This window comes from Oenanthe melanoleuca, chromosome 1A, assembly GCF_029582105.1.
Source record: "Oenanthe melanoleuca isolate GR-GAL-2019-014 chromosome 1A, OMel1.0, whole genome shotgun sequence".
Lineage (NCBI taxonomy): Eukaryota > Metazoa > Chordata > Aves > Passeriformes > Muscicapidae > Oenanthe > Oenanthe melanoleuca.
Window position 1 is genome coordinate 22,131,079 of NC_079334.1, and position 27,527 is coordinate 22,158,605.

The 27,527-nt window shown below is 51.4% G+C and overlaps 3 protein-coding genes across 5 annotated transcripts in view; 1 reads left to right on the forward strand and 2 right to left on the reverse strand.

Annotated features, from left to right (window-relative positions):
- Window positions 1-725: 725 nt before the first annotated feature.
- On the reverse strand, window positions 726-16,986 carry PLA2G6 (phospholipase A2 group VI). The gene is made up of 16 exons (XM_056482261.1): window positions 16,635-16,986; window positions 16,099-16,314; window positions 14,748-14,928; window positions 13,462-13,649; window positions 12,199-12,295; window positions 10,360-10,542; window positions 10,091-10,199; window positions 9,369-9,521; window positions 7,778-7,868; window positions 6,873-7,036; window positions 6,227-6,377; window positions 5,910-6,046; window positions 5,145-5,299; window positions 4,281-4,448; window positions 3,115-3,188; window positions 726-1,944 (listed from the first exon to the last, which is right to left on the reverse strand). Exons 1-16 carry the CDS (start codon window positions 16,841-16,843, stop codon window positions 1,803-1,805), a joined length of 2,418 nt encoding a protein of 805 aa, XP_056338236.1. The 5' UTR covers window positions 16,844-16,986; the 3' UTR covers window positions 726-1,802.
- Window positions 16,987-17,411: 425 nt separating this feature from the next.
- On the forward strand, window positions 17,412-20,757 carry MAFF (MAF bZIP transcription factor F). Of its 2 annotated transcripts, none has more exons than XM_056482265.1 (3): window positions 17,412-17,578; window positions 18,646-18,699; window positions 18,781-20,757. In XM_056482265.1, exons 2-3 carry the CDS (start codon window positions 18,664-18,666, stop codon window positions 19,192-19,194), a joined length of 450 nt encoding a protein of 149 aa, XP_056338240.1. In that variant the 5' UTR covers window positions 17,412-17,578; window positions 18,646-18,663; the 3' UTR covers window positions 19,195-20,757. The 2 variants fall into 2 exon arrangements, with proteins under 2 accessions (XP_056338240.1, XP_056338239.1); XM_056482264.1 differs by having other exon boundaries at window positions 17,415-17,578; window positions 18,643-18,699.
- Window positions 20,758-22,226: 1,469 nt separating this feature from the next.
- TMEM184B (transmembrane protein 184B) overlaps window positions 22,227-27,527 on the reverse strand; it is a 29,295-nt gene continuing 23,994 nt past the window's right edge. For both annotated transcript variants that reach the window (XM_056482262.1, XM_056482263.1), the window contains exons 8-9: window positions 27,048-27,242; window positions 22,227-25,121 (exon numbers count right to left, since the gene is read on the reverse strand). In XM_056482262.1, coding sequence (XP_056338237.1) covers window positions 24,880-25,121; window positions 27,048-27,242 — 437 coding nt within the window. In that variant the 3' untranslated portion in view covers window positions 22,227-24,879. The remainder of the gene's footprint in view (window positions 25,122-27,047; window positions 27,243-27,527) is intronic.

Here is a 27,527-nt window from a genome sequence, read left to right on the forward strand (position 1 = left end):
GAGAGGCTGGAACTTGATCTCTGGAAGTAACCAGACTCTGGAGGGGAGAGAGGAACCCTGTGACAGCCAGCAAGGCCATGTGACTGCCTCCTTGCATTATTGATTGCCAGCCTGGTGCCCAGCTCTGCCCGTCCTGACACCTGCGGCGCCGGCCACCTGCCCGAGCCCCGCGCACGGCTCGCTGCCTCGGCACTGCCACGCCACAGCCTGGCTGTGCCGAGCAGGGCAGCACCTCCAGGGCTCCCCCACACAGGCAGGAGATCCCTACCAGCCTGTGATCGCTCCCACTCTCAGTGAAATTCTCCTAACAGCAGGAACTGGCTGCTGTCTCAGCCCATTCCCAGGTTTCACCTCTGATGAGCTGGGAGCAGTGTCATTGATTTCTTCTGGGAAGAGATGGATCAAGCAAAACCCAGTGCTCTGTTTTTTATAGGCCTGGACAGCTCCAAGAGGATCCTCATATTGCAGCTGGTCCAAAGCCTCTCTACTCTGGTTGCAGCTGCTGTGGGGTAACCAGCCACTTACACCACCCACATGCTCCCAGAGCTGGCTGCAGGGACAGCTCATTCACCTCTTCAGCCCATACAAAAGGTATAAATCCTGTGTCTCAAGGAGCCCTTTTGCTGATTTTCTACTTGTAAGAAATTCAGAGTCTGCAAGCTTAGGACCCCTCTGGGAACTTGTAGGATGGAGAGAAAGACAAGACCACTGTGGACTGCATGACATTGGAACCAAATGCAAATCTTTCTTTATTTTAGGACATGTTAGTTTCTCACAGAAACAGTCAGCAGCCAGTCCATTCACTCAAAAGAAAAACATTAAAAAGTCAGTTTTCCAGGTTACTCCTCGAAACATCTCCAAATAGATACATAAATTATTCATAAATACGCAAAAATTACTGCAGAAACAAGTGGTGTAGCAGTCACAGCAGAACTTCCAGTTGTAATAAAAAAGTAAATCCAAATTGTCACAGCTCTGGCTTCTTTGGTGGGAACCAATCTCAGAGCATTTCAGTTTCACCTTAAGAATAAAGAGAAACAATCTCTCTACAAAGCCAAGGCTCTTTTCCCTTCCACTGAGCTTGCTGTGAGTAAAGACAGGCTTTCACATCTCAGCCCCTGAGCAAAGTGAAACACAGAAAATCAGTGGCACAATGAAGTCCTGGGTAGGGGAGGCTGCTCCCTCTCCAGGCACAGTGTTGCCAGCCCATCTCAGAGGGGAAAGAAACTGTTGCAGAAGACAACTGTCTCAGGAAAAGCTACAACTTTCTGCATTGAACCTATGTAAAAAGTTTCAGCATTTCTGCTCTCCTCCAAACTGGGTGTGTTGAGGTGAAAATAATCCCTTTTCCAATACTATACACTGAAATACCTTGGGCCCAGTGGGCTAAGCAATCCCTGAAGCTTTATCAGGCCTAGGCCCATTCTGTGACATAGGAAGGTGCACGGTGCTTTGTCAGTAGAGGTACTGCACAGACAGGAGACATTCCAGCTGCTACAACTCAAGACAAGTAGGTGAGGGCTCTGGATTCTGGGTCAGAAAGGAGGGCAGCAAAACCAAGCACAGCAGCAGAGATGGGGTTACAGCACAAACTGTCAGCATTTCACAGCTATCATACATGTCATACATTCTGTGCCTAGGAATACATGTGTATGTGCTCTGTTGTCTATTCAATATTAATTCTCCTCGACTACTACAAGTCTCTCCCCCACCTCAACACCTTGGCTTGAGGGCAAATCTGAGCCATTCCAGTGTCTGCTGCTCCCTGCCTCCAGAATGCAGAACGGGATCCTGCAGGTCAGTCACCGGCAGAGGTGTCGCACCAGCTGCTCCAGCTGCTCGCGCTGCTGGTAGATGTAGAGCTGGGTGTCCCAGAGAGCATTCACCAGCACCGTGTCGTTCACCTCGTCCAGCATCACCTCTGTGTGCAGCTGAGGGCTGAGCCTGCAGCAGACAGACAGCATCACCAGCTGGGCACAGACAGGGAGGGGACCAGGCACCAGCCTGCCCAGCAGGACACTTCCATGATCTGTCAGGCTTGCCAAGCAGAGGCCTCCCCCTTGTGTTGGGTTGATGTGGCCAGAAATGTGTATTCTATCAACAGCTGTTGGGGCCAGGTGGGGCAGTGATTCCTTATCTCAGTGGCACATACTATCTGCTAATGGGCCATTCTTAAGACAAAATAGGGCAATCATCTTTATCTTTTCCACAACCCATCCTCCCTCCAGGAAGATATCATCTGCTAATGGCCCATTAAGTCCCACTCTATGACTGATAAAATTACATCATCCCATGGAAGATGCTCCAGCCAGGGGGAGGAGCCAAGCCTTTCCTACCTAGATAAAAACTGAGATTTTGAAGAGCAAGTTATTCCATCTTTCCACTGGATTCCAGAGGAAAGCTGGACCTTTCCACATCATCCCTGGACCTTCAAAGGAAAGCAACACTTCTCTACAGGAGCACTGCTTCAGCTGAACCACATCTGTCACATCCTCTGCAGGAGGACTGCAGCCACCATTTAACGGGACTGCTACCAACACCCTGACTGACAGGGTGTCAGGCTGTATTCTGACTCTGTCAGGGTTGGGATTCTTCTTTGTAATACTGTATTTTTATTTTAATTTTCCTAGTAAAGAACTGTTATTCCTAATTCCCCTATCTTTGCCTGAGAGCCCCTTAATTTCAAAACTATAATAATAATTTGGAAGAAGGAGGTTTACATTCTCCATTTCAAAGAGAAGCTTCTGTCTTTATCGGCAGACACCTGTCCTTCAAACCAAGACATCCCTCTTTCAAGGCCTAGCCAGGGCTGAGCCACAGTGAAGCGACTGCAGCACATGAGGGCCAAGTCTAAAACAGGCTGTGCAGGGTGGAACAGGGCATGGGACAGGGCAGGATTCACATCCCAAAGGCCCATGCAAGACATCACCTCCCAAACCCCCTTAACTAGCCCAGAGCAGGCGTGCTGGGTGCCTCAGCTCATGGGGAGGGCCAGGGCACGCTCCATCCTGCCATCTGCAGGGGATGCCACTTGGCATGACGTGTGCCACGCCAGGTCTGAGGCCAGAGGGATAAAAATAGGTCTGTGCAAGAGAGCGGGAAGGAAGCTCCTACCGGAAATACGGGACATCCGTCATCTCACACCAGGCCCTGGCACGATCCACAGCTGGGCCATCTGCGTCAGTGCACTGCGGGAGAAACAGGCCTGCAGTTACAGCCTGGCTGCTCTTCCCTGCCTGCAACAGCCTTCCCTGGCACCAACCCCAACTGCACAAGTGCCACAGGGAAAATAAAAACCAGGAGCAAGGGCATCCTGGATGGCACTCCTCGCCACCAAGAGCTGGGTTGCTTTTCTTTTTCTTTATTTTTAGTGCTCTTGATCCTTGGGACACAAGAGTTGCACCCTACCAACCCTTCATACATCACAGCACAGAGTGGATTGCCTCAAGAAAACTCCCAGGATGATCTGAATGACATCCTCCTTGGGATTTCACCTGTATCCATTCTGTCCAAACCCTGTATAGCAGGGCCTGTGATTACTTCAGGCTTACTGGGCTACCCTGGGACAGCTTCCCTGGGAGCCCTGAGATAGAAGCAAAAGGACTCTGGGCATTTTCTCACTTCAGGAAGCTAAAATGGAGATAAAGCAACAGCATTAAAATCATAGTCAGGACTTCAGTTCTGATCTTTCCGGCTTTCATCCTTTTAGAGTGTTTTCATGAACAAAATGTAACAATCTTCTTCCCGAAGCACACAAGTGCATATGCCAGCTACACATTCCTAACAACAGCTTGTACTTATTGTTTTAAATGAGTGATTCTCTCACTTCTCTAGTATTTACTAATTTCCCCAGTGGGAAAAGCTAAGCTTTTCTAAAGAAAAATGAACTGCTGTTTTCTGAGGCATGAATAATTTTTTTTCCCAGGTTGCTCAGATGATAAGCAATGCTTCCTGGAAAGATACTGAGTTTCACAAACTCACACCTGCAAATGTTCCTAAGAGTCACTGACCACCATCCTGTCCTTAGCTCCTTTCAGCTGCAAGAATGTCCCTTGGGGATGAGTGTCCCTTTGGGGCACTCAAAACCCCACAGAATCAGACATGTTTTCAGGCCTGCAGTGCTCCTGCAATTCATAAGTTACTCACTACATCCATGGTCAGAGCAGTTCCAAGGAAATAGAATTTACATCCAAAAGAAGGAAGCTGGAAACTGGAAACCTTTTCTCCCTCCCTTCAAGCAACCCAGGGGTCTTTCACCATCCCCTCCTCCCAGTACTCACACAATCCACCACCATCTTGCCAAGCTCCCTGGCCCCAAAGACGGTCTTGGCCAGTTCCCAAGGGTTTGAGGGGCGGAAAACATCCACAGAGCTCACTGGGACCTGCGGAGGCTTCCCTGTTCCCAGGGACACCACCAACCCCAGCTTTCTCACTTCCTGCTGCCGACCCTGAGGACAAACAAAAGATCTGTTTGCAATGACCAAAAATGAAAGTAAAGCATTTTTTCACAGCAGCTTCCTGGGGAAGCTCTGAAACCAAGGCAAAAGGCTCAGCAGCCTACTCTTCCCCCATCATCCCCCTAAGTATGGCCTGGTGAGACAGCTGTAACCCACAGGACTTGCAAGAGCTGCACTGCTCTGTCTCTTCTCTCCTGACCACTCTGGAGATGAGTCCTAGGACCAAATAACCACGAAATTCTTGGTAAAACACCTCCCCTTTCAGCTACAGGGAGCAATAGCTGCCACTGGTTATTGAATTTTTTGAACACCACAGAAGGCATCCACTCTTCAGCCTTACAGAGTACCTTATCCATATTTTCTCCATTTATTTTTGGGCAGAAAAAGGTCCTGCAGAGCCATGTCAAGGGCCACATACACAATCAACTGAATCATCCTTTTTCAAAGAAGCAAGGAGAGGCTGATGAGACTGTCTCCCCCTCTCACACCCTTGTTAGAAGACGTATCTCACCTCACAGCTACTACTCCCAACACATATCCCCTGCCACACACTCCCTTTTAGGGTAGTGCAGTGCTAACTTGTTTATCCACCAAGATGCATCCACCCTCACACCCGCTTCTTTTTTAAGAGAGGCTCAGTGGGGCCAAAACCCTCCAGTTACCAGTCAAGGCTAGGATTTCCCTCACCTTTTTGATCAGTGTCTTGTTGTACTCGTGGATCTCAGCCATGGCATCGAGGGTGGGGTTGTTGGCCAGCAGCCCTCCATCCAGGAACCGGCCAATGGGCCGGAAATAAGTGGGAGCTGCACCGCTGCAGCGGGCAGCGCGCCACACCAGCTGCTCTGCAAGGGACAGACAGCAAAAGGCCTCTTGCAGCAGCTCTGCTGTGCTGCAAGAAAAGCACCCCAGCTCTACCAACACAAATCAGAATGGCCTGCAATACCAGGAAACTCTGCTCTATGTGGTTGTGCCTCTTCCTCCCAAGAGCAGGGCTTCTGCTTGGATACACAGAATGACTCTGCAGGGCTTTAAAAGATGTTTTCACCACTTCCTGCATATCCTGGGTCAAATTCACTCTCTATCCATCTCCTTGCTGCTATTTTGATAGTGAAGCAGTTATGGGTGCCAGACAAGGCAGCAAGCTGGAGGGGGTTACATGACTTTTCCACGTTTTTCTGTGGGAGCCCAGGGAAAGATGTTGACAGTACACAGGACTCCTCTAGCAGACCCCTTTACTCATGAACCTCGCTAGCCAGACTCTGTTCCTGGTACAAGGGAAGCCAAGGGAGGAGGAGAGAGGAGAAATGGGAACCAATACTAGCACCTAGTTACAATATAAGACCGGGAATGAGCCACTGCTGATTTTCAGAGCAAGGAGGAAGAACATGAAATCTGTCTGAGGGATGAAACCTCCCCAGCCAACCAGCTGGACTCCTGTGTGCCATCATTTACCTTCTGGCTGAGTGAGTGGCTGGAAAGATGCACTTGTCTTGTATTCAGTGGAGCGTTTTGTCTCTGGTACAGGGTAATTCCGGAAAAGGTGGAGCTCAGCTGGCTGACGGTCACACAATGTCCCTGTCACCATAACCCTGAAGAAGCACACATGAGAGAGTAAGAGGAAAATTGGAAAAAAAATACTTATGGTTTCAATGGTCTGCACATCACTCTCCTCCAGATCTGCTCTAAGGAGAGGCTGAGCATCTCTGCTGAGACAGGTCAAGAGCACACATGGGACAGAATGAACCAGCACAGCCTGAGGCAGGACTTACTTGGGTTTTTGGACATCTGTCATTTTGGTGTTTTCCCCAAACTCCTTCTTCAAGAACTCATCCAGGGGCTCCGACTCGTAGGGCCGAGAGCCCCGGAACACCATGTCCTTCATGCGGAAGTACAGGCAGCGCATGTAGTCCATGGACTTCCCTGGGATGGGCAACAGTGTTGGCAGGAGCAGGCAGTGAGAGGAAAGGCAGGCAGAACATACAGCACATCACAGCAAGGGTTTCCCAGGACAAGTGGGAGATGGGAAGCATCACTCCCAATCCAATCCCCTTCCCAAGCTGCTTGGTTCATCTGCTTGGTTCTCATCAGCATGACTGGGAAGGATTACAGAAGAAGAGCAAGCTCAGAGCAGCCTCCCGTTACCAGAATGTATCAATCACTCTGCTCTAAGGCATCTGTGGAGAGCACAGGAGTACAGAACATTGAACTCTGCCACCATTAACTCCCCAAAAGCCAGCTTTGAGAAGCAAGCATGAAGCCAGGTAGAGGCTTTCCTTCCTTAAGGAATATCCCTTCCCTCCTCTGGCAGGCAGAAAAGATCTGTTGGGATTAGAAAGACAGCTCCCAGCACACATCTGCTCCCCTGAGAGGAACACTCAGCTCACCAGAGTAAGAAGGAACCCATTATGTCCTTACCATGTACAATAGCCAAGGCCAAGATCCCTCCAGTGCTGGTCCCTGCAATCCAGTCAAAAATCTCACGAATGGGACGGCCTGCAGCCTTCTCAATAGCCAGGAGAAGCTGGATGAGCACAAGGCCACGGATGCCCCCTCCATCCAAGCACAGGAGCCGGTCCTGACTGGAGAGACAGACACAGATGACTGGGAGCTGTGGGACAGATTACAAATCACAGAACACTCCATGGGAACTTGCCCCTGGAGGACAGGAAGCTATGCCAGTTAAGTAGATTGCTGCACACAGTGCAATTGGTGAATAAACAAATCCAGCAGTGCCTTCTCAGGTGCAAATAAGACACATCCAATAAGCATTGTCAGAGCTGGTGGAACATCCTTTGCTCTTGCACAGCCATCTCTAACCTTTACACCAGTGAGAAAGTCACCAGCCAAAAACACATCCAAGTCCCTTACTACACAGTAATGGGTATTGTGTCATAAATAAAAAAGCAGACAGACCCAAATCTTGCCAGCAGCACTTCAGTGCCAACTCCTTCTCCACTCCACACGTGGCAAGGTGCAGGCACTGCCAAGACAGTGCAGAGGAGCTGAGTGACCATCAGGGCAGTGTGTCAGGATGGGGAAATCACAAAGCCAAAACAGTCTTGGGTGCCCAGTAGCACAGGGCAGGGACAGAGCAGGGTTTCACCTCCTGAGCTCAGGCTCTACTGCAGCACCAGGCAGGATAGACAGGGGTCATTTATGGAAACAGACATTTCTCAAAAGATGCTGGAAAAACTGCAATGTTGATGGGCACGAAATAATGCCAGCTCTGAGGATGCCATCCCCATGGGTGTGGAAGGAGAGAATTCACACACAGATTTCACCTTCAAGTTGCACTGGAGCAGAAGCTGCTCCTCACTTACTTTCTTCTAGCCTCACTGGGCATGTCCACAACATCTGGTGCCTTCAACAACTGTCCAAGTGTTGTGGAAACATACAGAAGGTCCTGGTACCCTAGAGGGCCATGAACATTCAAAAGGAAAAAAATAAATTAGAGATCACCAGTGTGGTAACTGATTTCCACCATAAAGAGAGAATATCCAGCTCCCTTCCCCATCAAATAAAGGTCTCTGAAGAAGACACAAGCCATCTTACCCACAGCCAACAGGTAACCCCCAAATTTAACTCCACACCAAAGGACAGTAACACCACCCTTTAGAACAGGCAGCTGTAGATGCACTGGAAAAGACAGGGCTTGGAGCAGCAGATGATGTGCTTAGTGGGTGAGAGAAGGCAGAGCCCAGCAGCGTGCCCACTATGCAGTTTACTGCAAGCTGTTAAGGTAAAACCTAAATCTACTCCTCAAAGTAACCTAGGCAGGAGGACTGTGGGGACAGGGTGACTTGCCATTACCCCTCAGCTGACGTTCACCCAGGCCACCCTGGGTGTGGGCACCAATCCAGGCTAGGTGAGAAGCCAGCCTGTGAAACCAAAAGAAGAAAGAACAGGGGGAGAGAAGTTACATACTCCTGCCAGCACCCAGGCCAGAAGGTGGCTGTGGACAACAACGAATTGCAGTGAGGAGTTTCTTCAAGAGCCAGAGTGCATGATAAAAAGGGTTTTGCTCTGTCACTGCATCAGACCTGAAACTGGACATGGGTTGCCTTCACCAGGCTGTGGTGAGAAGAAAGTCCTGGTGTCAGCAGCCACTGCAATTTTGGTGGCACAGACACATTCCAGGATTGTCTTCTAGGCAAAGAGCCTTTGCAAAGAAAATCTCCAACCTGAGATGGGAAGTGGTCTGCAAGCAGAAGTTAGCTGCTTGCATGCTCTTCTCATGACCCTCCAAGTCAACTCCCCTGCTACCTAGTCCATAAGCCCTCTTGTTGCCTCTTCCTGAGCTCTGGAGCTCCCTGAAGGCAGAAAGCCTGTCTCTTAGAATAAACCCACGTCCTTATTCACACAGTCTGGGCAGCATAGACCACAAGATTCAACACAACCATATGTCCCAAGGTAGACTTTTCCTATAACAAACCCCATCATCAAGGTTGCTTATCCTCAGGCTTCACCCTTTCCCTCTCCCAGACACTAGCCTCCAGAACCTGAATAAGCGACACTTCTAAATCTCCTTGTGGCAGCACAGTACTGGGAGGTGCTCAAGGTAGACAAGCAAGCACCTTCCCCTCTACACATGACCCAGTGGATAAAGTACCTGCAGGCTAAGTCACCCCTCTTCCAGAGATATGAGGATACCAGTCTTTCTTTTTACAAAACTACATTGTGTCAGGTCTATAAAACAAATGTTTTGAGTACAAGAGTTTAGAATACACACAGAGGAAAAGCAGAGAAAAGAGATGGGATCCTGCAGCAGATGAATGAGGACAGTCACCACAGAGTCACCAGACAGTGAGAGCTTTGACAGTTCCCAGAGCACAGCCCATCTGAAGAAGAGGTCTGAGACAGCACTGTGAAGCAAGAAGAGAGAAGAGCAAGGGAGGGCCAGGAAGGCTTTACCTAAGCTGTTGAGGTTGCTCCGTGAGGAAGGTTGGCCTTCCAGGAAGGAGGCAGCAGATGGTGCCAGGCTTGGGGAGTCAGGGTTGGGTGGTGGGTGGCAGCGTTCGGTCCCTACAGTTTGCAGCAGGTCTAAGAGCACTTTCCGGTTCGCACCTTAGGTGACCAAGGGGGAGTTACAGATCAGAACGAGAATCCGTGCACGTGCACACCAGGGGGAACGTGCTCTGCCCAATTCACAGCAGGCCTGACCCTCACAAAGCCTCGGGGATGACCCGGGGAAGGTCCCAGGTATCTCTCCCCAAACACCAGGCAGTGCTCTTGTGCACAGCAGGAGAAACCACTGCTGTGCAGCTTCAAGGGTGTGTGCACACACTTCTTGCCCCTGAAGAATTGCCCATGCCTGCCTGTGCCTGGGTGGTTCAGCAGTGCTATGTCATCCTGTTGTGATCCTGCAGTGCCTGACATAGGGGCCCAAAAGAGGGGGAGCGTGTGCCAGCTTTTCCTCTTGCATCTCTGTGTCACAGAAGAGAAATTCATCAAGGGCTATTAATACAAAGCATGTGCTAGGCTAAGTAGGTGCTTACTACGTGAGCAACTAGAAGCTGGGAAAGCATGTTGGAGAAGCATCGCCCATGCATGGCATATTTTCACCTCTGTTTTGGCCACCAAGGGGAGACAGGATGCTGGGCTCACCCTGTAAAGCTGCTGACATGCTCCCTCACCTTTGCTGCTCCTGGCTGCCAACAAGCCTGGTGTCTCCCCAAAATCATTGGGGATCTCGACATCTCCTCCGAAGACGATGATTGCTTTGATCATATCCAGGTGGTCATGCTAGGGCACGAGAGAAAGCTCAGTCAAGAGCTGCCACATGATTTCTCATTCCTTCCCTCCCCTTCTCATTAGCTAAAGCACCCACAAGGGAACACCACCTAAAGCAGCCTGTCGCTGTGTCAACCCTTTAACAAGACCGCGTCCCTCCCAGCGGGCTCACCTTCATGGCCAGGTGCAGCGGCGTGTTGCCGTCGCGGCCGCGGGCGTTGGTGTGGGCGCCGTGCGTCAGCAGGAGCATGGCGCAGTCCAGGCGGCCCCTCTGCACCGCGATGTGCAGCGCCATGTCGGCCGTGCGGCTGCTCGCGTTCACCTCGCAGCCGTACTCCAGCAGCAGCCGCGCCATCTGCGGGGGCAGCGCCAAGCACAGACAAAGCACTCGTGAGGACAACCAGCTGGGCACTCAAACCATCCAGGGCTCATGGCAAGCAAAGCAAGGGGAAGAGGGAGCCTGGATACAGCTGGCTGGCAGATGCCAGCTGAATTGTTCCGAGCACTGGGGTTTCTCTGTTGTGTTGGGTTGATGTGGCCAGAAATGTGTATTCTATCACCAGCTGTTGAAGCCAGGTGGGGTATTGATTCCTTATCTCCGTGGCACATACTATCTGCTAATGGGCCATCTTTAAGACTAGATGGGGCAATCATCTTTTGTCTTTTCCACAACTCATCCTCCCTCCAGGAAGATATAATCTGCTAATGGCCCATTAAGTCCCACTGTATGACTGATAAAATTACATCATCCCATGGGAGATGCTCCAGCCAGGGGGAGGAGCCAAGCCTTTCCTGCCTAGATAAAAACTGAGATTTTGAAGAGCAAGTTATTCTGTCTTTCCACTGGATTCCAGAGGAACAGCAGACCTTTCTACATCATCTCTGGACCTTCAGAAGAAAACTGCACCCTTCTACAGGAGCACTGCTTCAGATGAACCACATCTGCCACTGCAGGAGGACTGCAGCCACCATTTAATGGGACTGCTACCAACACCCTGACTGACAGGGTGTCAGGCTGTATTCTGATTCTGTCAGGGTTGGGATTCTTCTTTGTAATACTGTATTTTTATTTTAATTTTCCTAGTAAAGAACTGTTATTCCTAATTCCGCTATCTTTGCCTGAGAGCCCCTTAATTTCAAAATTATAATAATTTGGAGGAGGGGGGGTTTACATTCTCCATTTCAAAGAGAAGCTTCTGCCTTTATTGGCAGATACCAGTCCTTCAAACCAGGACATCTGTCTTTTACCAAAGAACTAGTTGGTGGCTGCAGCCTCTGGATGCTTTGGGACTGATACACAACCACAATGAATGGCTGAGATTAATGGAGAAAAAAATCAGTTTCTACTCAGTCCAGGATTCTTGCAGACTGAAAGGAAAAATTTTGCCTTCTGAGCTTCTCTTTATAAGCCAAGCAAATTCAATTCTGCTCTGAAACTCCAGAGGACATTTCCAAGAGGAATGGGATACTGCAGGAGGGAAAAGATCCCTGCAATAGCAATGCCCTCTGCCTGCAACAAGTGTAATTCAGGTGCTCCAGCATGGCATATCACTATCCTGCCCACCTCTGGCAGGACATGGACTTTCCCCCACGTGCCAGCACTCTGTGCCTACCTCACACTTCCCCTGCAGTTTCTAAGGCATCCATCTATGTGCTCCCAGGAAACTGGCAGGTAATGAGAAGAAACCTTCCCTCCAGGGGCAACTGTACTTCAGGGACAGTGCTGCAGTTTCTCCAACAAAAGGGAAAAGGGACAAGCTGGCAGATTCACAGCCATGGATTAAATACTAGAGATGAGCCCACCAGTTTATTTCACTGCAAGGCTCTCTTGGTCTATTCTCTGTGACAAACAGCACTGACTGGCACAATGCAAAGAGAATCAAACACTGGGCTGCTGGCTGGGCCCTGACACTCCCAGGGCTCTGCACATGCACTTGGAAAGGGACAAGTTAGCCACAGAAGGAATTAACTGGGTGCTGGGTATCAGCACAGGCCCTCCCCATCTATTTACCTCTGCCTTCTTTGCCCAGTGCAGTGGAGTGGCATCATAGCGTGGGTCCTTGGAGCAAACCTGGCTGGCATCTGCCTCGAGAATGGCCTGAGCACACCTGGGAAAGACAGTGAAATGACAGGATGGGTGGCTGCTGTCTTGACTCAAGACCTCCACTTAATCACCACCTGCCTTCTGCCCAGAGGAATTCCAGGAAACCTTGCAGCAGCACCAGCATCTCTGTAACACCTGCGAGTTCCTCAGCTGCACTTTTGTTTTGCTCTTCACAGAAAGTGTGGGCACAACAGGAAGCATACAAGCCAAATGGTGTTGGGAGCTGGAGAATCTCTCCAATTACAAGTTGTGGAGCAACATCTGAGTGCTTCTCTAATACAGGAATATGGCATTTCTGGAAACTCTCCAAAACTGAGAAGAGAAATTCTTCTCCTCTCTTTCCATGGAAACATGGGGATAGAACAATAGTTAAATACTTGCTGAAATGAAGAATGTGTGTACTTCCCTATGAGTGAAAAACCACACCTGTTGAGAACAGACCAATATCTGGTGCCTAGAAAACAGGGTAGGTAGACTTATGAAATTTGGTTATCTTCTCCACTACCACCAAAAAAACACGTTACAAGAGATGGAGCCCCAGGGCAACCTCAGTGACCTATGCTCATTCTAGGCTTGTGAATGTGTGTCTGATATTGGAAGTACTTTTCAAAATGCTTAAAAAAACAGCTACCAGCAGCTAGTGTTGCCTTGAAAGCCCTGTTTGTAGAGCTTAACACTCTCTGAACATTAAGTATTATAAGTATATACAAAGGGAATTGAGTTTCTCCAAAGAAACAGGGAGTAAATATTGTGCCTCTTCTGATTCAGTTCCAGAGTGTGTTATTAAGAGTCAAGAGTATCTCTGGCCTACCGGGGATAGGAAAAACTAGGAAATGAAAGCTTATGAGGAACAGAGCACTCAAAGACAGAGGTACAGCAATTAATACTATCTAAGCATCTCTCAATCATCTTCCTACAGCTCATTCTGAGAAAAAGCATTTCTCAAACATACCTTTTTAAATCTGTGTCTTTCTCCTGATGTCTAATACTGAAAATGGTATTAATTCAAGAACAAAAAGGTTTTATTCTGAAATCATTTCTTTCTTTTCCATACCAGCACTTTCCTGTTCTTTTGCCAATGACTACATACGAGACCTGTCCTACTGAGCACAGCCCTGGGCAATGCTGAGCAAGTACACAAGTCCCCAGAGTGGAGGGGACACTCCATACCCCTTGTGGGAGAACTTCAGTGCTGTGTGGATGGGGTAGCCCAGCGTGCCCACGACGCTGCAGCTGGCACGGCACTTCAGCAGGGACCGAACCATGTCCTCCTTGCCCAGCTGGCACGCCAGGTGCAGAGCTGTCAGCCCTTCATGGCTCAGGTGGTTCAAGACAGCAGTTGGGGTTTTGCCCAGGAGCTGGAAGGAGGAGACAGTAAATAAATAAATAGACATACACACACGGAAGAGCACTGTCTTTTCTTGAGCTCTGAAGACAGACTCTGGACCACCTCACAATGCTACAGCCTGTCCTCTCCATCCCTGCTCACTGTAAATTGTACATCTGTTATGTGCTGACTGGTTTGTTGCAGAAAAGTATCCCACTGCCACATGCCCTGGTGCATGCATGAGAAGTGGGAATTTAGTTTTTTTTGGTTTAGCAAGGAATCAATACAGAAAACAAACATCAGATAAACATGAGACAGATCAGACAAGAAGCCAAGTCAATGCCAGAGAAATAAAGAAGAGGATATCTTTTTAATGCACAGTTCCTAACTGCCCACTCCACAGCATGGCAAGACCTGATTCTCATCCTACCTCATCAAGCATTAGGAAACTCCAACACAGACAGGTAGGCAGAGGGAGAGCTGTCACAACAGGTATTGGGCAAACGTGGGGGTTGCAGCCATGGGGGGAGTCAGTCCCAGACTTGCACCAAGTCTTGGGGAGCTGACAGACCTCAGGAACCATGTGCAAGGCCACCCACACCTTACAAACCCCGTCACACTGCCCAGCACTTCTCAGCAATCACGAACACCTACAACTTCAGACTGTCTCTGCCTCGAGGCTCTGGTCACTGTCCCCCATGCAAGGGCACTCAGTTTAAACAGCAGGTCCTACAGCTCAGGAGAGCCCAGGGCATCTCCAAACTGTCCTTTAGCCTGTGGGCAACACATGATCCCCCATGGCAGCCTCAACACACACTTCCCTACAGCACCACTCTGCCCAAAAGCAAACACCCTGCTTGAAGGAGAGAGGGAATGGACAACAACAGCGAACGCAAACAAATGCAAACAACAGCGAACGATTATTTCTGAGGAAACCTGCTTAACGTCCTTGTTTGAGTGCTGGGTGGAATCTGCACTCTGAATATGGGAAACAGCACCAGAAAAGAGGGAATATAAGAGGCTGAAATCAGGCTCAAGCAATAACTCAGCAGAGGGAACTGACTTTCTCTGCAGTTCCCATCTCTGTCACGGCACAGAGAAGAGCCGTTCCAGTCCCGCCTCCTCCCACCTCAATGATCTGGGGGTTGCTCCCTCGCACAGCGTAGTGGAACGCAGTCTCGCCGCTGCTGTCGGTGATGTCCAGGCGCGCGTGGCACTCCAGCAGCTCCAGCAGGCACTCCATGTCCCCCCTGCGGCACGCCAGGTGCAGCGGGGTGCAGCCGTCCTCGCTGGCCGTGCTGTTCACACAGCTGCAAGACAGCACTCAGCCTGAGGCCCAGCAGTGGCCACGAGGAGGAGGAGGGCATGCAGCTGCTCCAGGAGCTGACACAGGGGTGCCCTCCGCATCTGTCCCATCTGGGGTGAACCATGAGGTTCAGGCAAGCCCAGCCTCTTGCCAGGGAAGGGACATCAAGCAGCCCTGCCCTCGACTCTCTGCCTGACAATGCCGCTCCTTTTCCTACCCTCCATACGGGATCAGCTCCCTCTGCCCAAAGGAAGACAGGAGACAGGTTACAGTCAGCAACCTGGTGATGGTGCTGCTGTTTGCCCTCCAGTCCCCTAACTCATCACCAGTCTGCCCTATCCTTAGTAAACTTGTGCTAGTTTTGGCTCAGGGAGAGTTAATTTTCTTCACAGTTGCTGGCATGGGACTGTGCTCTGGATTTGTGCTGAACACAGAGTTGAGTATATAAAGATGTTTTTGTTATTGTTATGCAGGGTTTACATAGAGCCAAAGTGTTTTCTGCTTTTCATACTAACCCACTGGTGACAAAACTGGAGATGCAGGAGAGGGTGGGAGGAAACACAGCCAGGACAGGTAACCCCAACTGACCAGAGGGATTTTCCAGCCCATATGACATCCTGCTTAGTATGTAAAGTGCACAGAGAAATGGGGACATTCGGAGTCATTGTGCTTGTCTTCCCACGATGGGGCCCTGGAGGTGGCTGAACACATGCTTGCCCATCAGAAGCAGTGATTCAATCGCTTGTTTCACTTTGCTTGTGTACTTGGCTTTTGCTTTCCCTATCTCAGCCCATGTTTTCTACCTTTTGCCCTTTCAATTCTCCCTCTACTCCCTCTGGTGGAAGAGTGAAGAGTAGCTGCGTGGGGCTTGCTCACAGCAGAACTTCCTGTGAAAAAACCATGCCCTGTGGCCAAAAACTGTCTCCAGACAGTCCTACTGTACCTCCACTGTCATGGCTTACAAAGTGAGCAAAAACCCCCTCCAAAAATCTGCTCCACAAGGGTTGCAACAACCTAACCAGTGTCTCTAGCAGGACACTTCAATCCTTTACATCAAACACCAGAGCTGCAGACTCTGCAGCAGCAGGCTGAATCCCACCAATCAGCTTCCACAGCCAAGAAGGGATACTCGAATACAGCCCAGCCTGCCCTCCCAAGGCGCCCTGCTCCTTGCCTCACGATGTGGTTGTGCCGGAACATCTCGCGGCGGCCGAACTCCACGGCAATGTGCGCGGGGGACCAGCCGGGGTAGCTGCGGACGCAGTCGCTGAGCTGCTGGAGCTCCTCCAGGGACAGGGGCTGGCACGAGCTCTCGTAGAAAGGGCGCAGCTGCCGGGCATATTGCTCAAAGTACACCAGGGCGTCTGCTTCGTTGTCCAGCTGGAAGAGTCTGGAAAGGAGTCAAGCACAGGGTTCATCCTGCTCAAAGGAATAACCCCAATCCCATGCGTCTGAGGGAAACGGCAGTGCTGGGAACCTTCCTTTACTTCTTCAGTCAGTGCCATCCTGTATCACAGCTGCCTGTTGTCCCAATGCCTGGACCTTATCCTGTTTCCACGAGCCGTTTTGCACAGCCACGAGCCTTCCACCCCTCCCAGCCCACCTGCTGCTTCAACACAACACCCCACAGCCGGCGGCAGCCCCCACATCAGCAGTTTGGGGTCTTTGGTTTCGCACCTCAGCAGGGATGGCCAAAGGTCTGCCACTCACCGGAACGCGACCTGCGGGCTCTGGGGGTTCACCAGCAAGCAGTCCCAGGAGCGAGAGAGGCTGTTCTTGTAGAGGGCCACCCTGCCCTCCTCCCGCAGGCAGGCGTGACCGGCGTACTCGGCGGCCGGCACCTCCTTCACGCGGTACGGGTTGGAGAATATCTGCGTGACGCTGTTGAAGGTGTCCAGCAGCCGCCCAAAAAACTGCATCTTCCCAGAGCCTCAGGCAGCTTCCCCCTGCCCTTCCGCGCACGGTGCGACCGGAGCGCCGCCGGGTGCCAGCCCGGGACCGGCAACGGGATGAGGCAGGATCCGGGGATGGCGTCCCGCAAAGCACCACGGGCCCCCAGCGCCCCCCGCGTGCCGCCCCCCGCGCGCGCCGCCGCCGCCCGCCAATCGCCGGCGCCGCCCCCCGGGACGGGCCAATCAGCTGCGCCGTTTCCGGGGCGGGGCCACGGGGGCGGGATTAACTCTGCGCCCGCCGCCTGCCGGGGGAGGAGGGCGGAAGGGCGGGAGGCGCCATCTTTGTGAGGGGAGGGGCGGCAGGGGTGCGGCCGCCCCTCTTAAAGCGGTAGCGGCCCATTTCTGTGGGGCGTTCTGCTCCCGGTAGCGCCGGTCATCGATCGTGCGTCACTCCTCAATTCGAGTACAGACCAGCGCTGTTGGAGCGCGGCCGCATTCACGCCGCGGTGAGCGGTGTGCGCTGGCAGCGTGCGAGGAGCGCTGGCACCGCGGGGCGCTTTGAAGGCAGCGGTCCCTTTAAGGGCAGCGGCCGCCCCGCACGGCAGCGGCGTTGAGGGGGCGTGGCGGGGGTGACGTCACCGCATGACTGTGTTTTTATGAATGAAAAGAATCCGCGGGTGAGTAATCGCGGGGAGCGAGGTTGGAGGCGCCGCCCGACGCCCCGAGCCGGCAGCGGCCCCGCGGGACCAGCGCAGCCGCCAGGTGAGCGCCGGCCGGAGCGGCCCCTCCGCTCCCGCCTGGGGCGGCCGGGAGAAGGGGGCGGCGGGGTCCCGCACCGGCTGGAGGCCTCACTGCCGCCTCCGAAGGCGGGGATCGGGACCGGGACTAGGGCTGGGGGAAACGGGACGGGGGGACCGGCCGGCCGCGCTCGGGCCCGGCCGCTCTTCCTTCCCAGTTCACGGCCGCCGCCCCGGAGGGATCCGCCGCCGCTCCTCCGGCTCCGGCGGCGGATCCCCGGCCCGGATTGCATCAGCTTCCAGCCTCCCGGCTCCACCTTTCCCACCGCCCCCCTCCAGCCCCTCATTCCTGTCGGGCCGCTCTCGGCCCCGTCCCGGCCCCCCTTGTCCCGCCGAGGGCTCTCCTGACGGGACCGGGGCTCCCCGAGGTGGGCAGAGGCTGCTGGGCTGCACCGCGGGCTCTCGGACCCCTCCTCGCTCTCCGAACCCCGGGGCGGGGAGGGACCGGCCGTCGGCGAGGGGCAGGCACCGCTTCCTGACTTTCACCCCTGCGCTGCTGAATCACGGGGCGGCCGCTTCTCACCCGCCCGCGCTGCGGGGCCGCGACCCTCCAGCCCCGGAGCCTGGGGACACCCGACCCGCGGCGCTCCGGCCGGACGGCGGGGCGGCACCTCCACACGCGTCCCGGCCGGGTGACTTCGCCACGGTGTCACTCGGTGGGGCTGCTGCTTTTACTTTCCCTTCAGCCTGGGGCGGATCTCGCCTGTGTTTCCTCCCCGCGGGGTAGGCTTGGCTTTCAGCAGGCGGCTGGGGCTTTTTGGGTCCCCTGAGCAGAGCAGCATCCCAACCGTCTCGTGATGGGATGAAGGAGGGCGGGAGGTCCATCCTTGCCCCATTATTATTATTGCTTGCAGTCATCATTGCTATTAATATTATTACTATGTACTTTTTAAAGGAGTGGGATAAGTCATGCAGCCCAGGGTGGGGGGGAAGTGGGCAGCGGGCAGGGGACCAGCAGGGCCGGTGTCCTCTGTTGTGAGGTGAGGAACACGGGGCTGGCAGTAACCAGCTTTTCTCCTGGCTGCTCAGCAGGGCCGGAGTGTGGAAAGGATGGCGGCAGACGGGCTCTCCAGCAAGGCTTTGAAGGTGAGCACCAGTGGGAACAGGGGCTTGGGAGTCAGGGAGCTGGTTTTGGGGGTCTCAGGCAACCACCCCTCTCTCTGGCAGGTGAAGCGGGAGCTGGGGGAGAACACTCCACTGCTGTCGGATGAGGAGCTGATGGGGCTGTCAGTGCGGGAGCTCAACCACCACCTGCGGGGCCTCTCCAAGGAGGAGGTGGCGAGGCTGAAGCAGCGCCGTCGGACGCTGAAGAACCGGGGTTACGCTGCCAGCTGCCGGGTGAAGCGCGTCTGCCAGAAGGAAGAGCTGCAGAAGCAGAAGATGGAGCTGGAGTGGGAGGTGGACAAGCTGGCCCGGGAGAATGCTGCCATGCGCCTGGAGCTCGACACCCTCCGTGGCAAGTACGAGGCCCTGCAGGGCTTCGCCCGCACCGTGGCCTCTCACGGGCCCCCTGCCAAGGTGGCTACTGCCAGTGTCATCACCATCGTCAAGTCTGGCACCAACCAGGCCGCCTACTCCTAGTGCTGGCCTCCGTCCCCCGGCTGGACACAGTCCTCCCCGGGGTGCCTTCCCCATGAATTGCCTCCCAGCCCTTCCCCAGCCTCCTCCCTGTCAGGACCTGTGCCCCAAATCCTCTTTCTCCCATCTCTCCAGCTCTCCCAGGTAGGGAGGGCTGCTGCTATGTGGGTGCTGGAGTGAAGGACAGGACCTCACTGGTGACCCTCATAGCTCCCTTCCCTCTTGGGTGTGCAGACAGGAGAGAGCAAACCCACACAGACAGCAGTGGGGAAGCATCCCACAGCTCCAAGCTGGTAGGAAAATGCCAGGTGCCTCTTTCTTGTGAGAGGGCATGGGAGAGCTAAATGTGGGCCAGGCAGTCCCAGGAGCACGTGCCAGAGAGGGAAAAGAGGAGAGAGAGGTTTTGCAATGTAGGGGAAGAAGGTATGATAGAAGGGTATCAGCCTTGGGCAGACAACCTGGACCACAGCTGGAGACAGGAGGAAGGTGGCAGCATGTCTGAAATATCTGGGGATGCAGATGGCAAGGGAAGGTTTGCGGGTCAGAGGAGGAGATGAAGTGGCTGTGTGTTAATGCCTGGTAAGGGTGAATGGAATGGGAAAGAGCTGTGTCAGCATGTGTGCTGGGAGACCCTAGAGCTGACAGTGATTGGGCAGGGGGAAGCTGGGATACCTGAGTGGGTCAGCCCAAGCTGTTGTCCGCAAAGGGGAGAAGCAGTGGTGCTGTTTTATCTTTATCATGCACAACCTTCGCGCCTCTTCCTGCTGACGGGACACTCGGCCTGGCCTGGTGTCTGAAATGCAGCAGCACGGGCAGGAAGGAAGCAGAGGCAGCTGGAGCAGAGATAAACACTGTTTTGCTCAGTGAAGGCCAGCTTGTAGGCCCCACCAAGTCCTCCCTGGTGCCCCACCGCCTACAACGCCCATGGAAAGGTGCTCCCAGCCCTCAGAGTCAGAGATGTGGAGGCAGAGAGAGGGGTGGAGGTGCAGGAGGTGGGAAGTAGGGGCGGAGAGCATCCCTGCTCCTGGGAGCTGCTTGGCAGGCAGGAATGCTCCTCCCTTTGGTTTTCCTCCAGCTTGGACCATAGTATAGGACAACCAGCTCTTGAGCAGGCTGAAAGGCTGGAGAAGAGCTGGGTTCACTAAATACAGGCAGCACAGGGGAGGGAGCAAGAGGCAGGTCCATCTCAGGATCTGCTGCTGCAGATGATTCCCCTGCCCGGGTATTGCCACGCCAGCCGCCCTCGGCTGCAGCCTCCATTCTTCTCTGTAGAGAGGTGCCTGCCACTCCTGGTTGGCATTCCCCACCCCAACTCCTCCTGGGTTTATTTATTGCACGAACATAAGTTATTTTCACGTCCTCTTTGCCATTCCGCCTCTCGGCACAGCCAGGATGTTGGTACAGAGCCGTACTTTATATTTTATATATGCAAATCACATTTTATCTTATACTTATATAGAGCAAAAAAAAAAAAAACTTATTTATTTTCTGACTTACAGTATGTGTCCTACCCGACTCCTCTGTATTTTGTAGACTTTACAAATAAAGCAAGTTTTTTTTTTTTTTTTTTTTTTTTTTTTCACAGTGAGAGTGTGTTTGGTCATTCTTGAACTTGGGACAGAGCTGGGTCTGAGACCAGGTTTTCTGTCTCCCTCTGGCTTTGCTGCAGGACATGCTCAAGAACTTGCCCAAAAAATATGGGATAGGGGCTTTTTATGACAAAACCAGATTTATAGTCTTTGAGAGAAAAGGACTAAAAAAGCACGCTTAATGCTGAATAGCACCCCCCAAATGCTTGCTTTTAGGATCAGTGCAGCTGTGCTGAATCAGCTTTTCCTGGGAAAGATGCTTTTCCCTACAAAAACTCCCTCCAGGCTGTCCTTGGACCAGGTGCAGGAGAGGCAGATGCAGGGCATCTGTGCCCACAAACTTCCCTGTTGAGTGAATCACCTTACCTGGGAACAGCAGGGACAGAAGCGTGGAAGGCTTCTTATTGGGAGATAAAGCCACACCTCCTCTTCCTATGTGGAAAAACTACCCTTACTCAGAACTGAGTGAAGTGGGTGAGCATGTTCCAAACACCCAGGTGGGCCAGGTCCCCAGCGGGCTGCAGCACTCAGGATTATTTGGGGATTTGACATTCCCATTCATTCTGCCACTGCAAATGGCCCCAGCCCCAAACACTGCTCATGGAAGAAAATCCCAAAGCCATTGTTTGCCGGGGCTGAAACAGGGGATTTAAGGGTTAAATAGAATGAAGAGTAGAACATATGGTATCAGTTACTGTGTGCTTATAAGGAAAGGAATGCACGATAAGAGACCCCTGATGTATAGATTTTGCTGAGCTTGCAGAAGGGGTCCCTCTTCGTAAAAGTACAAACTCCGCAAAATATCGCGACCAAGAGACTACAAGCGCATGCGTGGAAAGACAAGGTGTTCAACTAGTGAGGACGACTTTTACTTCATCATTTTCCGCCCACAGACTCATTTGAAGACCACCAACTCAATAAACTACGCAGCCGCAATGAATATGCAGCTAATCTCCATACGAAGCGGGGAAACAGGTGGGGCAGATAATCAATATCTATAGGCGATTTAGAACATGCATGAACTTCCTAGATAAATAGAAGGTTAAGAAGCATGTAAGGTACGCAGGATTTGGGAGGATGCTCTCCCCCTGTGTCCAGCGCTGAATAAAATACGTACCTACTCCACAACTTTACAGGTTGTGAAGTCTATTTTCTGCGCTTCAGGGCCCTCTCTCTCCCACTGGTGTTTCACAGTGAGCACCTAAGGAAAGATTAATCTCTGCTCCAGGTTTTTTGACACATGAATTTCACTCCTGCCCTGTGCCAGCAATGGTGTTCTCAGCCCAGGGTGCTGCAGTGATGCTTCTCCATCAGCTCCTACATAGAGATGTGGAGCCTTCCTTCTGAGAAAAGGACAAGAGATCCTGACCCACCAAGCCTCAGTCCCTGCAAGGATGGAAAACTCAGAGAAGTCACCCAGACAGCACCACACAGAGGCAGCTTAAGTACAATCTATATTATCTCTATATTTTTTTTATTTGTCATCATATTTGCTCATTTCTGCAGAGTATAATGTCACAAAGACCAAAATAGAGAGTGGCTTATCACTGAGCTCACATCAGTTAAACACAATAGGTACAAAACTAGGTGACTCTGTCTTATTTATCATACTTTTTTTCAGTCATTTATATACAAAGAACTACTCTATATGGAAAAATAATAAACAAATCCCATGGGTATGTTACATGGTAAACAAAAAAGGAAGGAAGGAAAGAAGGAAGGAAAATGGGAAGCAGGTAAGGGAGAGCAGCTCCATGGGTCTACTCCTGGAACTGGCACATTTCTTGGGTCCTGGGCTACCATGAGCAGACCTACAAGACCATGGATGCCTTGGCCTTCTTGGTCTCAAGCTCTGCATCTCATATTTGTTCCTCCAACACAAAGCAGCTTCAGAGCCAGTGCTTGCTCTGGTCCTTGCTGGTCATGAGGGAGAGCAGGAAGCTTAGTCATGGATGATTTCGTGTGGTATTAAAAAACATATATATATATAAAAAATTATAAAGTAGGGCAGCTGGCTTTTTGGGTACTAGCTCACCAGGCTCCTCCAAAGGCAGCTGGTGCAAAAGAGTTATACTTGAAACCATTACACACCAAGCCCACACAAAGCCTGGCAAAGTGTGTTTGCATGTTTAATTAAGCAGTCACAAACTCAGGAAAATTAGTTACCAACTGCATGGCACTGCAGGATGTGTGTGAATGGGAAAATCAAGCAGCAGAGAAGCTGCTGGATACACTGACCCTGCCTCCAGCTCCCTCAGCAGTACCGTTGCTCTCACATGCTTCACCATCCCCCAGAAACATCAGTACAGGAGGAGGCACTATTCTTAATCTTTTCCCTATCTCATCCTCAGCAGGGAGCAAACCTGCCTCTCTTCAAGCCCTTTTGCCCAGCTTGGGCAGAGGTGCTGAAAAAATGAGGTGCTCTTCACTCACTGTTGCTTCTGAGACACTGAGTGAACAAGCAGATGGATTAGGAAACAAATGGAAAGGTAAACTCCAGGCAGCAAACCAGACTCCAGTTCTCCTAGCAGAACAGCAAGGAACAATCCAGAATCACACAGGTCTGCTCTTGGCAGGGGGAGGTGTGAAGCAGGAGAGGAACAGAGAAACTACAGCTGAACACAGTAGCTTGCTCCACTCTCAATTTTGCTTCCTGCTTGCAGGTAGGAGTATCTGAGCTGTAGCACTTGAGTGTGCTACCCACTTCTCTCCTAGATAATTTTAAGCAAGCAAGAGGTATTTCCTAGTCTCTGGATAGATCTACAGAGGAATCATTTTCATTTTGGCTTCACTAAGTACGCACGGGTTCATCCAAAACCCAAGAGAAGCAAGGGGAAGCTTCTCCCACTTCCATAAATGCTGGTTCCACCCTTGATAGCACTGCAGGTGCAGCAGAGCCTGTGAAATGTGCAGCAGCAGCAGCAGCAGCAATTGCTGCCTGAGAAAATAAAAGCGACAAATCTGACCAGCCAGGTCATGTCAGGTTTCAAGTCTGCTTCAGCCTGCCCCAGAACAGCTACAGAGATAAAAAAACAAAGGAGTGTGCAACATTCCTTCCTGAATATTCTTGCCTAAGGGTGAAACTTGTGTAGCTTGGGGAAAGTCAGTGATGATGAGCATGGGGAGAGCTACACCTGTGAGAGACCAGGATCTGCTCTGGCAGCTACCTCTAACAGGGACAGATGTGATGCTGGGGGACAGGAAATAAGAAGAAAAACTGGTTTTGTGTTTACATATCTTCCCTTCCCAAAGAGGGGTGAAGGGGTCAGAGCTCTACAAATTTCCACCATCTATCATAGCCAGTCCTCAGTCTTGTTAGTAGGAGACAGATGCTCCAGGGAGGCTTCCTGCCACAGGAACGCCAGGAAGATGAGAAGCTTGGACACCTGGTGATTAAAAAACTCCACCCTTGTGAAAAAGCAGTTCCATCCCCACTAAGCTTCAACAAGCTTTTATAGCAATTGGGGATGCAGGGAGCTGTTCTTTTCCCCTTCACTCCCTCAAGTGACTCAAGGACTCATAACCAGGTGCTCAGGAAGGTGGGGACAGATGTTCCTTACTTAGCACTAAAGGCAATGGCTATATAGAAAGACCAGTCTCAGGTCTGGTCCTCAGGAACACTTATGGCTGCATCCCCATCCTATTTCCCAAGGATCGCAGAGATGTTAGTACCAGGGAGTTGGGGAGAAAACTGTGCCTACATCAACCTTTCAGGAAAAGAAATAGAAAGCAGTCAGGTTGTCCTGCTAGAAAAAAACCAAAAACATTTTTGGTTACAACTCTAGGCTCCAGCCAGTCACACCCCACACCAAGCTGGGCAGGTGTGGGAAGCCAGAGCCCCAGACCCTGGAGCTTTGCTTGAATCAATTCAATTTGATTGCTGCTGTAAGGAATGGGCTCGAGCACGAAGTCCTGGCCATTCTGCCACCTCTGCATTCCTCATCACGTCCATACCCACAAAAGCTAATGGGAAGTGCCCACTTCTGCAATCTTTACTCTCTAGGAAGTGATATGACTTTTGTGTTTCTGCATTAATAAATTATTTAAAAAAAAAAAAAAATAGAAGGAAAATGACAGCATGTGCTGGCAGTTTCCCCTCCTAGAATTCATCATCGGAGCTCAGCAAGAGGGTCTTCTCGTTGTCACGGGCACCGGAGCAGCTGTGGGAGCGCGAGATCACGTGGCTGCCATTGCGCCAGGGGGGACCGTGCTCCAGTGTGGACTGCTGGGTATACTGCTGGTAGGCTGGAGAGAAGTTGTGGATGGCATCTTGGACAATGTCATGGGGATTCATGGTCTCCTTGAGGCTGCTGGAGATGCTCTTCATGGGAGCGCAGCGACCTGTTTGGGTGAGACAGGAAGGGAGAAGTAAAGAACACTGCTGACTTCCCCACACCCCTTAATACAAAGGTAAGTAAACAAGAAACAAGCAGTCCTAGATCTTGCAGAAGGTGCCCTACAGACTTCCTTATGCAGCTGCTGAGGAAATGCCACACAAATAGTGTTGAGTTTTATCAGTGGTGCTCCTAAACCCAGACACTGAGCCAAGTGAATCCACCACAGCACCAAATAGGGGACACACCATGAGAACGGGACATACCCACAGTGACAATCTCCACTACACACTATTGGTACTGGCCTAGGTGTGCAACGAATACAGTCAGGTGGGGTAGGGAGGTGCTCTTCTAAACACTTTCAGAAGACAAAAACTAGGTAAATTCTAAAAATATAGGAGAAAGGGCATTTGCCATTCTACTCACTGGAAATTAAGACTGCTAGCTGGTATCAAAGTGCCCATGGGAAAGAGATCATATGAGTAAAAAGCAGCACCAAGTAAGGAAAGAAGGGAAACAGGCAGTACTAGAGGCAGAGCTACCCCATGTATCATGATGATACCATGAAGTAAGCAGCAGATGGAGAATGTACCACTCAAGTGCTAAGCACAGAGGGCAGCTGTGTCTCCTTCTAGGACCTGCCACGTTTCATGGATTCTAGGTTCCACTTCCAATGTGGACTTCTGCCTCTGCTCAGCTCTGGGGATGAGCTCCCCAGAGAACCAAAGTATGCTAATCATCTGTGGCAGTTATAAAGTGAAGGGAGGCGGGGGTGAGAACAGCTCCTTTGAGAGTCTGTGCAACTCTCAGGAGAGATTCCCACAGCTCTGACACAAATGCTCTAAAGCTATGCGTTAATGCCCATGCAGCCGTTTTACTACTTACAATCCAGACAACCCTAAAATAGCTGTGTGAGGCAGTGGAGTTACAGACTTGCAAGGAAAGGGGAACAAGGGACAGGGCAGCCTGTAGGCAGGCTGGGAATCAGGAGAGAACAGCACCCCAGCTAAAAACCTACTGAGACAAACACACAAAGCATGCTGTACCTACCGTATGGCCCATATGATGGAACAGCTGCATCAGGGACCAGTGGCCAAAGCAAGGAGAGATAAAAGGAAGGAGAGAAAGACAGAGACAGAGAAAGAGGAAATAACAAGAACTGAACAAGGCCCACCGCTGAAACATTCCCCACTGTACTGACCTGTAGTTTACCCTTCCATCACCCACAGATCTCATTTCCCCCACTACAACCACTGTTCTTCCAAAACCTCTGGGGCTGACTGGGATGGAGGGGTCACTTACACTGACACTGCCTGAGGGCTGCTGTCTTCCAGCACCTCAGCACAGATCTCCCCCAGTAGGAATGACTCCCTTTATTTGGAAAACACTGTATAGACTAGGTAAAAAACCCCCTTTTCCCAGAGATAACATCCATCTTCCTCTTCCCCAAAATAACAATCTTCCTTATAGCAGCCCAGCCCTCACAAAGTCATTACAGGAAGATCCTCCTCCTCTATGACAAACATATTGCCAAAGCACAGCCTCATCTTCCCAAGTCAGATTCAAAACAGAGCCTGTTTTAGGCCCTGTACCTCCTGCCTTCAGTCTGTTGCACAATCTGGAGCAATGGAGTTCCCCTTTGGAGAGACAGGAAGAAGGACAAACCCACTCCACCAAAACAATGCAACATCTTACAGCCCTCAGGTCTGCAACCAGTTATTGTGGGTGGCATGCTGGGGAACTGAAAAGGGAACAGTGCAATTCAGTGCAAGGTTTCTGCCCTGGAGAGCTGTTGCACAATAAATCTGTTCAGACACCACGCAGGAGGGGATGTGGCATTTTCCAAGCTATTGGGTTGGGAGTCCTGAGGGATCTGTCATCACCCAGTCTCACTACCAAAGAGACAAGCCATATGCACTGGTGTACTTCCTACCTTGGGCATCAATTCTCTTGTCCACATACACCTTGTATGTGAAGGCATGGCGCAGGGCAATGGCTGCAAAGAACATCTCCACACAAATGATGAAGTCTTGATAGCCAGCAGCTACTGTGCCTTCACCCACAGACACATTAGCAGAGTGGATTTTGGGGATGGCACCACACTTTTCCAAAATGGCCAACAGCATACCTAAACAAAGTAATAAGTTTATGTAAATGTGCAGAAAACATGGTCTCATAGTAACCGCAAAGAACGGAAACAGTTTTTTGTATTGTATGTCCTAGACATAACCCAACTCACCACAGGAGCTACGGTCACTTGTGCAACAGAGAAAGGAAGAATAAAGTGAGACAAATACTTTTAGTTCAAACACCGATCCTCTTCTATTCTCAACTGATACATAAACTGCGGAACTAACTGCTGCAGGACTTAATCAAGTCCAAAAGGATAAGAGGAGTCAGATATTTCTGTAAG